The 13,849-nt window shown below is 26.2% G+C and overlaps 2 protein-coding genes and 1 long non-coding RNA gene across 7 annotated transcripts; 2 read left to right on the top strand and 1 right to left on the bottom strand.

Moving 5' to 3' along the window:
* Positions 1-412: 412 nt before the first annotated feature.
* LOC127070288 (SAP30-binding protein) lies at positions 413-4,280 on the bottom strand. Of its 4 annotated transcripts, none has more exons than XM_051008024.1 (5): positions 4,115-4,280; positions 3,790-4,034; positions 3,469-3,558; positions 2,473-3,395; positions 413-1,987 (listed from the first exon to the last, which is right to left on the bottom strand). In XM_051008024.1, the coding sequence occupies exons 3-5, from the start codon at positions 3,507-3,509 to the stop codon at positions 1,908-1,910; spliced, it is 1,044 nt and encodes a 347-aa protein (XP_050863981.1). In that variant the 5' UTR covers positions 3,510-3,558; positions 3,790-4,034; positions 4,115-4,280; the 3' UTR covers positions 413-1,907. The 4 variants fall into 4 exon arrangements, with proteins under 4 accessions (XP_050863981.1, XP_050863980.1, XP_050863984.1 ...); XM_051008023.1 differs by having other exon boundaries at positions 4,096-4,273; XM_051008027.1 differs by lacking the exon at positions 4,115-4,280 and having other exon boundaries at positions 2,572-3,395; positions 3,790-4,030.
* A 117-nt stretch (positions 4,281-4,397) lies between these two features.
* LOC127070289 (uncharacterized) lies at positions 4,398-5,128 on the top strand. Its single transcript, XR_007784455.1, has 2 exons — positions 4,398-4,544; positions 4,636-5,128. It is a non-coding gene; the product is annotated as an uncharacterized LOC127070289 (long non-coding RNA).
* Positions 5,129-6,144: 1,016 nt separating this feature from the next.
* Positions 6,145-12,003, top strand: LOC127070338 (ADP-ribosylation factor-binding protein GGA3). 2 transcript variants are annotated; one of them, XM_051008166.1, is made up of 12 exons: positions 6,145-6,275; positions 6,671-6,995; positions 7,171-7,331; positions 7,408-7,641; positions 7,723-7,896; positions 7,988-8,207; positions 8,361-8,708; positions 8,784-8,910; positions 9,004-9,344; positions 9,417-9,583; positions 9,678-9,788; positions 9,865-12,003. In XM_051008166.1, exons 2-12 carry the CDS (start codon positions 6,959-6,961, stop codon positions 9,955-9,957), a joined length of 2,013 nt encoding a protein of 670 aa, XP_050864123.1. In that variant the 5' UTR covers positions 6,145-6,275; positions 6,671-6,958; the 3' UTR covers positions 9,958-12,003. The 2 variants fall into 2 exon arrangements, with proteins under 2 accessions (XP_050864123.1, XP_050864122.1); XM_051008165.1 differs by lacking the exon at positions 6,145-6,275 and having other exon boundaries at positions 6,577-6,995.
* The last annotated feature ends 1,846 nt before the right edge of the window (positions 12,004-13,849 follow it).

Genomic DNA, 13,849 nt, shown 5'->3' on the forward strand with positions numbered 1-13,849 from the left:
ATATATATATATATATATATATATATATATATATGTATATATATATATATATAAAATATTGAAAACTAGAAGAAGAGGGATAGAAGGAAGGGAAGCATAACAAGTATTAAAATTTCTGAAGTATTCGGAAGTTAACGAAGTTCGCGGGTGCAACAGTGCGCGCGCATGCGCACGTCGCGCTCTATTTGTTATCGCACGTTATCACACGTTCACCGCCAATTTTAACTTATTACATACACATACATACATATATACACACACATATACACACGCGCGCGCGTATTCGAGCAAGTTACTAAACAAATAAGTTTATCATTATTTGATTATTAAACGCGAAAATACTGTTTAATATTTGATTGATGATTATTATCTACTATTTATATTAGGTATTTGGTTATTACAAGTCAAGTAGTAAAAGATTATACACAATTTTTTATTTCTTTTATCTGTAATAAATGATAAATTGTAAATTGATAACATCGTTATGTTATATTTAATTTTTCTTCTTTTTGTTTTGTTTTCTTCTTTTTTCTTTGTATCTAATATACAAATAATAATTAGGTTTTTGAACTGAAAACAAGCTCATGTGTCTTTACAAACAGTTCACCTAAGTGATTATAATAGAACAAAGTAATTTATGCGACATTTATTAATATCGTTTTTACTGAACAACTGTAGCGCGTTCATGACTGTCCTTTGCAGCGTATTATTATAAATTTAGAAATCGCGGCAGTAGTATAATTTTATTATAGAGTGGGTGTAACGGTTTATGGTACAACTTTGAAAAAATATAGTTGTTCTGCCTGAAAGTGTAACTGACAGTACAAGAGATTCATGCAAGATATCATTTACAACTGAACAATTAATATTCTATTCTCTTTTAATATTTCAAAATTAAAAAGGATAAATTTGTAATAAATTAAAATACTATAGCTCATTAAGTTCTTAAAGAACATAATAAATCGTATTCAAATATATAATCGTAAAATAATTCATTTGTTGTAATGTTTGAAATGTCAGTAATACTTTTAGGCCAACATTAAATCCTTATAAGACATATATAATAATTTTTTGGTGTTCAGTATTTACTATTAACAATAGTTCTCATGGTGGACCAAAGATTAAGAGAAAAAGAAGATATAAACATCTACCTTCCAAACTGGCAATTAAGTTAATAGAATTTTACTGATCAAAATGGAAATGCAGAGTTTACAGATTCTTTTTCTCATTCTACATTGTAATTTCTAATTTTTTCCACACAAGAGGTCTTAAATAGGACTTTGATCTCTTTATATACTATGGCATTTTGACTGAAGATAATTGTGTATACAAAACACATCTACAATAAAATACCACATTCAATTACTTGCATCAACGTGAAAAAATAAGCCTAAGAAACCAAAGATATATAAAATCTGTTTGCTCTCTCTTAATCATATATTAATAAATACACATAGCTCATGCTGATAAATATTTTGTACAATTTGTCCATGTATTTGCATGGATATATAATTAAACCTGAAGATACATATTTTCTGTTTACTTTGAAAGGCTGTTAAATTTTTCTATAAAAGATTACATGAATGTGGTATAAGTTACAGAAATGAGTAAGTAAGTACTGAAAACTTTCTCTTTTATATGTACAATGATGTCTTTGTATAATGCACAGTTCAGATATTGATAAGAAAGTACATTTCAACAAAAAAATGCAATTAATCTTGCACACAATCTTGTTACCTATTATTACATTGTAGAAAATTCTCGTAACTCCAGAGTTTTGTATCTGTATCTTAATATTATTGTTGCATTGATACTACGAACCACAATATTACAATTTAACAACCTCGAATAATTTGATATGCATCTAAGCATATAGGTTCATATGTAAAACATCTTATGATCACACTTCATATTTTGATGTGATGCTTAGATACAGATTTTGTGTGATACTTATATACATAATTTATGCATATCTCCTGGTAAAAAACTGAAAATCAAGAATGTATTATTATTGGTTGTGCAATTTGAACGCAGATGCAAGTTTTGGCCGATTATAGGATGAATACAATATCAACTATTTAACGCAGATTTCTTCTACTTTTATCATTAAAGAAAGAAATCTCTGTTGTTAAATCAATATCATATAAAGTTTCAACGTGCATTAAATCCTAAAGATTAATAGGAATTCCGATCAAATTTTTACGCTTTTATATCATGCAAATGAAATAAAAATCAGTGGATAATATCGCAAAAGCTGATGTACTGTATAATCACATGTAAGAAAAATAAAACGAGATACGCTCGATGTACACTTTACGAGTTGTAAACATGTGAATTCAAGTCAAAAAATGTAAAAAAACACATGAAAAGTATTTGTTTTAAACAAATAGTATTTACAATAAATTTACACGATATGTTACAGTCTTTTCTTTGGTAGTGAACCAAAAGCTGATATAACAGTTGCCTTCGTACCGGTTGCAGAGGACGTTAACGTAGTCAAAGTTGGTTGAGACAACAAAACTGTGGGTTTTACAGATACAGTGGCACCAGTTGCCACTTGATCCCACTTACTTTTTCTTTTTTTAGCATCCTCTTCTGCTGTACTGGAAGAATTATTTGGTCGTTTTGCAGTACCTGACACTATTTCGATTTTTGTTTTTTCTTTTCTAGCTTTTTCAAGTTTGTCCATTTCCACTTTTTGTACCTTGGCCAATTCCTCATAATAAGAATCCTTGCCCCATTTAAATGGATCAAATCTGTCTGGAGGATAATTTGTACCCAGTTCGTTGATGCTACAAAACTGAATTAATTTTTCATAAATGGATGGATTTCTAAAGTCTTTCCTTTGCTGTATGACTTTATTCATATCTAAACCACCACTCTCCATTTTCCTAAAAAGTTTTGTTATTTTTTCTTGTAATTCCGGTGGACATTGACCTGGCGGCTCAGGTGGTATTATAACTCCATAAGGATCTGTTTCTCCATCTGAAACTAATTCTCCCTGACACGAGGGAGACTGCTCAGTAGTCAAGGAAGGCCTTCCGTTCTCTGAAGGCTGTTCCTCAACCACCATCGGCACAGCTCCTTCATCGTCGGAAACTATTGAATCATCAAAATATGAAACCAATCTCTGCACCTTCGATGTTACATCAGTTACTAAGGTGGGCGCGTTCGGCAAGTTGCTATTAGACTTGCCACCAACACTGGAAGCAACGTTGGGACTATTTGAGGCTGATCTGCCAGATTTGGGACTGGTGAGAGCCTGGGGCTGACCGACTTGGGCATTATGCGGGGCGGCCCCCTGGGGAGTGTTCGAATTCTCCTGAAGGTCGTCTTCCACCCCGTCTTCGCCCTCCGAGTCGGTATAGGTGGCCGTGAGAGATGCCAGAGCAACACTTTGTACAGACATGGTTAGTTGGCTTTGAGTGTCCGCCGTACTACCAAGCAATATTTTGTGTTGGAACTCACCGGTGTAGCGTCGTGTTGTTTGCTGTAGGGCTTAAAAGCATGTACAGCTATCGTGAATAAATGCGCCCCAACATATACTGGAATGTTAATCTGTAAATTAAAGTATCAAAAGTTATTTAAATAAGATACTATCAAATATCTAAAATAAATAAAGTAATACAAAACAAATAAATCGATTGATTTTACTTATAAGAAGTGAATTAGTTATAAGAAGTGAATTACAAAAGTTATTTGCCAACTAATTACGTACAAATAAGATTCGATTGACAACACACATTAGGTTAAGTTACTTATTCTCGAAACGTTTTAACTAAAACTAACCTGAATTCGAGAGTCCACGGACACCCTTGTTACGCTATATTCATAACTTTATACATTATGTATCATTCTTTTCAAATATTGATAGTGAGAATGCATTAATTAATTCCACAAATACTATCAACGCGTAACTTGAGAAACTTCGCTTTGTTGCAAAATCTGAAGCGTACATGCGCAGGAAATGATTATTCCATCGGTGACTACGCAACCAATAATACGAAGTCTTCTATCACGTGGCCACAACACATCTGTATACAACTTACATTATAAGCAGGTTAAAATAATACAAAATTAGGATTTTATACGAACTTTTAAGAATGGACACTACTTTGAATCAGAAACCACGTTGATCGAAACACTGCTAAGTAATAAATATGTATCTGAAGTTTTATCAGGTATAGCAAAGGTACATTTAGGGTATATTAATGGCGCATTGTGAACCCCCCACCAGTTTGTCGAGTCTCCCTTTCTATAGGCCTCCCTTTTGTATCTTTCCGTTCTTTTGAAAAATAATCACATTCACATTAGATGAGAAAGAGAGAGAGAGAGAGAGAGAGAGAGAGAGAGAGGGAGAGAGAGAGAGAGAGGGAGAGAGAGAGAGAGAGAGAGACAGAGAATCAGTCATTATTTCAAGATTATAACATTCATTCTTACAATAATGGTCTAGTATATTTTTACTTCAAATGATCATTTAACACAAACAACTTTATCGTAAACGATTCAATAATACCTTTAAACTAAGTCGACTCTATTTAATGGTTTGACTTTAATCATGAATTTTGTTATTGTATTGTTTTATTATAACAGTAAATATTTTGTTTATATCCAATGACATTTTCCTTTATATAGGTTAGGGAATCCCTATCACGTACCATTAATGTACATACATGTACGAACCAAAGTAGTAACAATATAAACGTGCAGGAGCGTTACAAAATTGACGTCGTAAGGGCACCTATATAATGCAGAAACATATAATATAATTTTGACATTCGTTAGAAAAACAAAATTTCTGATACATACACACACACACACGCACACGCGCGCACGTTTTATTCTGGATATGTATAGCAGTATTATACTTATTACAGTAATTAATTCTATTAAAGATAGAAAGAAAGAGATGTTGAGATTGAAGAATGATTAAAAAATAAAAAATTTTAGATAAGATCTTGTTAGAATAGATTTATGGTTGATATAAAGCTGAAATATGATTCCTCTTTTATGTATCTTCCATTATCTCTCAAATGCATTATTATGTAATATTATTAACAGAAATTTATTATATGTTGAGAATTTGTAAATGTATTGAATATATGATAATGATTGTCTCACTATTTAATTTTTTGTTTAATTAATTTGATTCTAAAAGGAAAAATACAGTTTATACTCTATCATCAGAGTTCATTATATATCAGCAAGTTGTACTACCAGAAAAGTCAGTCCAAAGGATTAATATCGAATTACTTTATTACTTTGTTACAGTGAATCTTCTTTTATAATTGATATATTGTTATCTGCTAAAGTGACATAAGTAGAACTTGTTTCTGCTTATTAATTCACGTAAGATATTCTTGTATGAATATTTGTACTATTTCTAAAATGGTTGATAGAATTTCTGGTACAATTTTTAAATATAAATTTTATGTAATCATATGATATATATATATTATTATTATTATTATGTTATTTTTTATTTGAATTAGCATTTTTTGTTATAACGATTATCTAAAAAAAAGAGAAAAAAAAAGAAAATTAATGACATTATCAATAATTTTTAATTTTTTTTCCATATATTTTAAAAACTAATTAACAATACGATAGTAATAAGGAAAAGAGATTATTATTATTATTAAATATATTAATATTAACATTAATAAGATTATTGAAACTACAAAAAGTAAAAAATTTGATACAGAAATGAATAAAAAGATGCAAGACTAAAAAATACTAGATTCATTTCTGCAATTTGATGAGATCGCCAACTATTGATAAATCTATGAACTAATTATTTACAAAAAAGTGACACTATGGGTATATTTCCATTGAAAATAAAACATTTGCTACTTATAATTCATTAGAATTAAGAAGTTGTCAAATTAATTTTTTATATAAATTATATGACGGTAGAAGATTAAAAAAATATCAACTTTGTAATTTTGATAAGTTCTAAAATTTTTATACAAAAATTATATCATCCGTGTCGATCATATTTCCCTATTAAACAGAAATACAAATCTAGGGAATATTTTTTAGTAGACGATTACAATAATTTACAAATTGTAATATTTTTCTAAATTTAAAAAATTAAAATTTTTATTTCATATTAAATTAATATATAATAACTATTATATAAAAATAGAAACTACAATCTTCTATATTACTTATGTACTATCTTAACAAGATATGTTGGGCTATATTGTTTTCTTTTGTTTAAATTTATTGAAAAATTTCTTAATAACTTTTCGATTGTCATTTAAAAAATATTGGTAAGTTAAAATCTAAATTTCTATTTATCTTTATATTTATTAAACTCGTATATTATTTCTATGTAGCATATGCTGGATATTCAACTTTGAATGACCAGAAACTTGAATATAAACTACTAGAAAATAATTTCGAATTTTTGTTTTACGATAATCGATTAAGAAACAATATTAGAGAATACAATATGTAAGGTTATGCAATCTCCATTTGTGAGAAAGTTAATAACAAATAATGTTATAAGTAATTGAATTGAAATTGTTGGAATGTTTGAATGTGTATGTATTTGTATACGTGTGTGTGCATGGGTGTATCGTCGTAGTAATATTTTTGACGTTTACATTAGCTGCTCTGTTTCTTATAATCTATCTAACTTTAGCGATCTTTGATTCGGTGATAGAACAGCTGTTTACTAAAGTACTATCGACGATGACTATACAATAGGAATAAGAGAAGAAGATTATTGAAATTCTAACAATTTCAAACCTTATTGATATGACAGAATATTGAAGAATAATAGAAATATACAATCGATAATAACTTTCCATACTATATACTTAAAGTTTCTGTTTGAAAGACAGAGAATGATTTTTCGACAAGTGATCAAGATGACATGATTGTATTATTTTATCTGTCATTAAGATATTAGTGTAATAACAGAGTTAAATAAATAAACAGAATTATAAAAATGGATGTTGTGACAACCAGTCTCGAGGCTTTGATACGTACGTATTAAAGAATTATTTTATCTTTGAAAATAAATTTTTAAATGATTACAAGAATTATTTTATACTATTTAAAAGTTAATCTTTTATTTTATTTATTGTTATTATATTTAAATATATATAACATTTAATTATTTGTAAAAAAGATATAAAATATATTAAATATATCTTATAGAAAGAGCTACAAATCCACAAAATCAGAAATCTGATATAGCAGCTATTGAAGCATTTTGTGTTATGGTTATGAAGGAAACAGAAGGTATTCAAATAGGTAGTAAATTATTAGCAACACATATCCAATCATCTAATGAATTTGAAGCTCTTCAAGCTCTTGCAGTAGGTATACTTTTATTATTGATATCAACTTTTCCTTAAATAATTTATTTTATATATTTATTTTATTTTAATACAGTTATTAGATACTTGTATGAGAAAATGCGGGCCAAATTTCCATGCAGAAGTTGGAAAGTTTCGCTTTTTGAACGAAATGATACGACTTGTTTCGCCAAAATATTTAGGCAATAAAACTCCTATAGCTGTACGTCAAAAAGTATTACATCTTTTGTTCTTTTGGTCGAAAGAGTATCCACGGGAATCAAAAATTAAAGAGGCTTATGAAATGCTTAGAAAGCAAGGAGTCGTAGAGGTTGGTCAAATTAATTAACTATTTCAAATGTTCTTATGAAATAATCAAATGTTTAAAGATTAAGACAATATGAAACTATAGGAGGATTCAGTACCTATTGTTAGTAATACAGATGAAGTCTTGAAAATACCGAAAGCAAAAAATACGATATTCGAGGATGAGGAAAAATCAAAGTTGTTGCAGAAACTGCTACAAAGTAAAAACCCTGGTGATTTACAAGCTGCAAATAGATTAATCAAAACTATGGTAAAAGAGGTAAATAAAAACTTACAGTGGCTATGTTTTTATTTTATTTTATTTTATTTTATTTTTTTTTTCAAATATATCAATTTATATTTTCTTGTAGGACGAAAGAAGAGTACAATTGAATTCACGAAGAATCATGGAATTGGAATCAGTTCATAATAATGTTAAATTATTATCTGAGATGTTAGATTCATACAATCAAAAAGAAACTAGTCTTGAAGATGTTGAATTAATGAATGAACTTCATCAAGCATGTGAACGTTTAAAACCCACTATGTTAAGATTAGCTAACGAAACTCAGGACAATGAAGAAATGCTTGGTAAATATTTCATTATTTTTAAAAATAATAATGTATTTAATAATTTTGATTGAATCGTTCAGTATTTTATACAATTTATAACTATATGCTCATATAATAATGAGAAATTGTTTTTATATTATTTTTCATAATATTATATGCGTGATATATTAGGTGACGTACTCGCAGCAAATGATGCATTGGGTGAAGTATTTGATAAATATACTGCTGTGATTATACTCGGCCAAAAAGTTACTAAAACGAATATTAATAATGATCCATCATTATTGGATTTGTCTTCTCCAATTGATGCTGCTATTTCTGAATGTACTTTGAATGCAGATACAGATAAAACTAATAATACAGTCGCAACAAATTCACAGTCGGATATGGAAGTTCTTGGAGACATTTTCAATTCTTTTGGAAACTCACTGGATTTCTCTTTAACCACAGATAAAAATAATTTATTTCCAGAGCTAATGATTATGGATCCAATAAATATTCAACAAAATGGAAAGAAAAGTATGTGCATTTATTAAACGATTAATCGCCGAATACTTTATAAAGTATAAGCATTATCATTTTATTTTGTTAAAGTTGATACACCTTTGAAGAAAATGGATAGTAAAGCCAGAGCATTAGAAGAATTAAATGAGTTAGGGGAATCTCTCCTTAAACAGAGTTTGTCATATAAAATGGCAAAAGAGTCATCTTTGGATGAAAAGTTAGTGGCAATAACATAATGTGTTTAATATATTTTTTTTTTTTATTAATATGATTTTATTATAGCGTAATCTTCATATTTTTTTTATCATAGGAAACCATCTTTTGCTCAATTTACAAAATTTCAATCTGAACTTGATAATCACAATTTAATGGATTTAACTTCTACGAATAATAATATGATACAGCACAATGTGGACAAATCAAGTAACAATGAAAATGAAAAAATGAAAAATGATTCTATATCTCCAAATTTTCATAATGGTGATAATACAGTCAATGTATCACAATCTTGTAACAAAAGTAAAAACATTGAAGCAGATGAAGAAAACATATTGACGAAAGTAAATGACGCGCCAGCATTAACTGTTAACTCTGAACCAGCAATCAAGTCTCTAACTGATATTAATGTAAATCTTCAAGATATTAAACCAGGTAGATAGAAATATTTAAAATCAATTAATGTATATATTTACATTATAAATGCATATGAATCTGTTTACATAGGTACAAATCCACCTATAACAGTGATAGAAGAAAAAAATGGTATTTCAGTAATACTTCATTTTGCACAAGACAGTCCAAGACCAGATGTTTCTGTAATAGTAGTTACAACAATGAGTAAAAATACCAAACCACTTAACAATTATTTGTTTCAAGCAGTAGTACCTAAGGTAAAACAAAGATAAGATAAAAATTCAACTGTTTCTTACTCTAATATATAGCTCTACTTTATAATATATTTTGTTATTATTTATTTATGTAAAGAAATGTAAGTGCAGACTTCAACCTCCTTCTGATACAGAATTACCAGCACATAATCCATTTCTTCCACCATCAGCAATTACACAAATTATGTTAATTGCAAATCCTCTTAAGGTAATACAATAACAACTTACGAATATTTATTTTGCACATGATTAAGTGATATAATCACATCTTTAAATTATTTTAGGAATCAGTATCTTTAAAGTTTATGTTGAGTTATACAATGGATGATGAAACTTTTACTGAAATGGGTGAAGTGGATAGACTTCCACATCTATAAAATTAATAAGATCAAATAGAACGTAAGAATATAAGTAATATTGTTTGAAATATAAATGAAAAATATTTCTGAACTGAACATATATAACTACATTTCACTCCATTATATCACTGGACAAAAATGAATCTTATTAGTGTAAGTGAATGGAATATGTTCTTTTATTACACACATATATATTTTTTCCTAACATTATAAGAACACTCTTTAAATATGCAGACAATTATGTAGGTATAAAAGTATTTACTTGACTTATTGCAGAAAGTAATTACAATTCACAAACACAATTATTTGCATATTAATAAAACATGATTGGTGTAAAATGAAATTCGAAGTTAAACAGCGCTTTTAAAATATTTCAAGCTAAATAATGAAGTTGAGTCAAATAATAAATAGTTGAAAATGGTTTATTATATAAAAAAAAATGATCAAAGTACAAGATATAATACTTATAGCACATATTTATAATAAATTGTTATAGTAATATTCATGTTTAGGACATATGCTATAACATAATGCAAAAATAGCAAAACTAAATACATTTAAATGACTTAATCTTTATAAAAATTCCATTATATTAATTTTTTATAAATTGTCATAAAATATTCTTTATGATATAATTACATCTTTGATGTATTAAATAGAAAATATTGTTGAAATGGAATTAGTTATAATTTTTAAAATATTATCTTTATAAATATAATTCCATTTTTATGATAAAATGCAATAGTATTAAATATATAAACATTTGTTGCTCAGATGAAGTATTTTAAAGTATTTTAAAATTTAGGTCATCAAAATTTATTTCATTTACATTTTTTGCAGTATGCTTACTCATTTAAGTTATAAGCGTACAATTTTATTAATTTAACAAATTCCACAAAAACTATTAGATTTATTTTGTTTCATATGGTATATAAATTCAAAATTAATATGTAAGAGTGCAGTTTACTATATAATATATTCTTTAACACAAACATTCAAACATCTTCCTACATTGGAAATTTAACGAAGATAAATTATTGTGATATATAATATTTATGATATTACAGTATAGATTATTAATGCCTGCATGAAAAATGGAATTAATTGAAAATGTGAAGTCAATGAAGGTTCTTAAATGTACAGTTTTTTTGAAATTCCTTTCCTATTATTTTAATGATCTCAAAAACTTTTATCAATTTTATAAACATTTGATTGTTGATTATAAAGACACATAATGATTTGTCAAATAATAATTATAAATAATATTTGTCAATCAAACTTTAAAGTGTGTTTTTTAAGAATAGAATTTTTCTTTTATTTTTTACTTTGTTATAGTTGTTAAACGTTAATAGTTATATGTTAATAAAATTAGTCTCAACTGATTAAGCATGTCTCAAAAATCAAAATATATATTAGTTATTTTGTTCATTCGAATTAATGTTATTACAATTATCCAGACAAAGTCATAATTTTTATTGAAACAAATGTTCCAATTTTTAATTCTCACAACAAGTTTAGTTAATATTGTTTTAATACAATATATCATCTTTGCAGAAGATGATCTCTACACAAAAATTAAAAACAGGAATTGTAAATAAAAAGAAATATAATATGGCTTTGAGCAAATGTTGATTAATATTGACTGAAGTATACATATATATATATATACACACACACACATATATATATATACTTGTATGAAAAATATAAACAAACATATATATGTTGTAACAATTAATCAATATTAATCACTACAATATATAAATACTATTAATGTTATAGAAGTATAAGCTCATATGTTGATATATCTATAAAGAGACATTTGCAAATAGAAACAGTAATTTTTGTATCCTTGAAACTTAAAGATAATAATACTGATACAAAATTATGCACTTGCATTTATAACCATTTATGATACTACCTTATTTTTCTTTTTATTTTTTTATTAAAAGTAAAGCTGTGAGAGTTTTGTACTTAGTATTAAAAAGTGATGCTTGAGGCTATATAGAATATACATTGTGTGTATGAAACATTAATTTAAAATGCAAAGTTCCATATTAACAAGTTTATCTCATATTTCATATTAGATATGCCTTCCTAATTTTTTATTCAGTAAATATAAAAATCATATTAAAAATTTGTAATATAGTATAAGTATTTAAGATTTTAAATTCGAAAGACTATATGTAACATTAAATGATATATGAACTGAAAAGCACAGTGTCTATATATACAATTAGCATTAACATTTTCTTAGAATTAAATAGATCCTTGAATAGTAGTATAGGCATAGAAACAAGTATAATGGATGTAATTACACATGTATAATCAAACAGGTGATTAAAAGATATTCTCAAATGTAAATTTACTAATAATGAACTGAGAAATAATTCTTTATGATATACAATTAATGACTAAATAAGTATAAAACAAAACTTATATTTTATATCTTCGAATTTCCTTTCAAGATTTATTTCTCTCTCTGTGAGAGATTCTTATATTATATTATAAATACAAATATAGAATATTAATTATCATACTATATTTCTTAAAGTACATATTATTATTAAAATGGAATAGTTTGCTCTAAAATTGCAATTATGGAGATATTGTATATGAAAGTTTATAAATATTACAAAATCTTGGCACTGTTTGTACAAATAACAAATGTACATTACAATTATAATTATATATTTACTTTCTGTTTTTTCATTATACTTGCTTTTAAGCTGGAACTATAAACATCTACATTTAACTAAAGTTATATCATTAATACTATTAAAGGTGAAAATGTATAATAGTTTATTTCTAGAACAAACATAGTAAAAAAAGAATAAAAAGATTTGTAAATCTTATTGTAGCAATATTTATTTTTTTGTTCTTTTTTTTTCTTGTATTCTGATATATAAGATGTATGTCAAGAAATATATTTTACAGAGTTGTCTTGATATTAAATTATATCTATAAATAACAGCACATAATATGTATATTTAAGCATTAATAATGAAATACAAGTTTAATTGCAGATTCCTGATCTAATCTTAATCTTTCCATTCTATTTTATAATTATGAAATATTAATAACTTGTATTAAATAATATTTCCCAGGAGTATTATATATATATATATATATATATATATATATATATATATATATATATATATATATAATTTTAATTTCGTTGAAGAAGAATTGTAGCATAGTATATTGCAATAAGATCATATTAATTGTTTCATAATGCCTAAAATAGTAACTTCGATTTATTTAATTAAATTTTGTTTGTTAAATTTTAATATTTGTAATAGAATATAATGTTGTTTAAATGAATTATTAATTTTATAGATAGGCATGTAATATTTTTTATATAGTATGTTACCTAACAATTTGCATGAAAGAAGTTATTGAAATAGACCTAAAAGTTTTCATGCAAATTTTATTACATGTTAAATGCTATTAAAAAATATTTTACTTTAATTCTATCTTACTTAATCTTTGTGATAATATTATTATATCATTACAATTACTAAAAGTAACTTTATAGCAAATGTATAATAGTTCGAAAAAATAATGGTCCACAAGAATAAAGCTAAGGCATATAAGGTGGTAGAATTAAGCAATGCTTAATATATTAACAGTTCATATATATATATATATATATATATATATATATATATATATTATTATTATTATTATTATTAGTAGAACTGTTATTTAAACTGTAATCTAATTAATATATCTAATGAAAAACTAAGGCCACTCATTTTCGTTATTTTGGTTTTCTTGATTCTGTTATTTTAGAAGGATATTTACTTGTGTTTATGATGAACCTAGTTTAATTGCATGACTATTCTTTGTTTAAGCGTACAATGTTATGAAAATTTTTCCTTCTCTTAATTTCAGAATCAATAAA

The sequence above is a fragment of the Vespula vulgaris genome, chromosome 18 (genome assembly GCF_905475345.1).
Source record: "Vespula vulgaris chromosome 18, iyVesVulg1.1, whole genome shotgun sequence".
In the NCBI taxonomy this organism is placed as follows: Eukaryota; Metazoa; Arthropoda; class Insecta; order Hymenoptera; family Vespidae; genus Vespula; species Vespula vulgaris.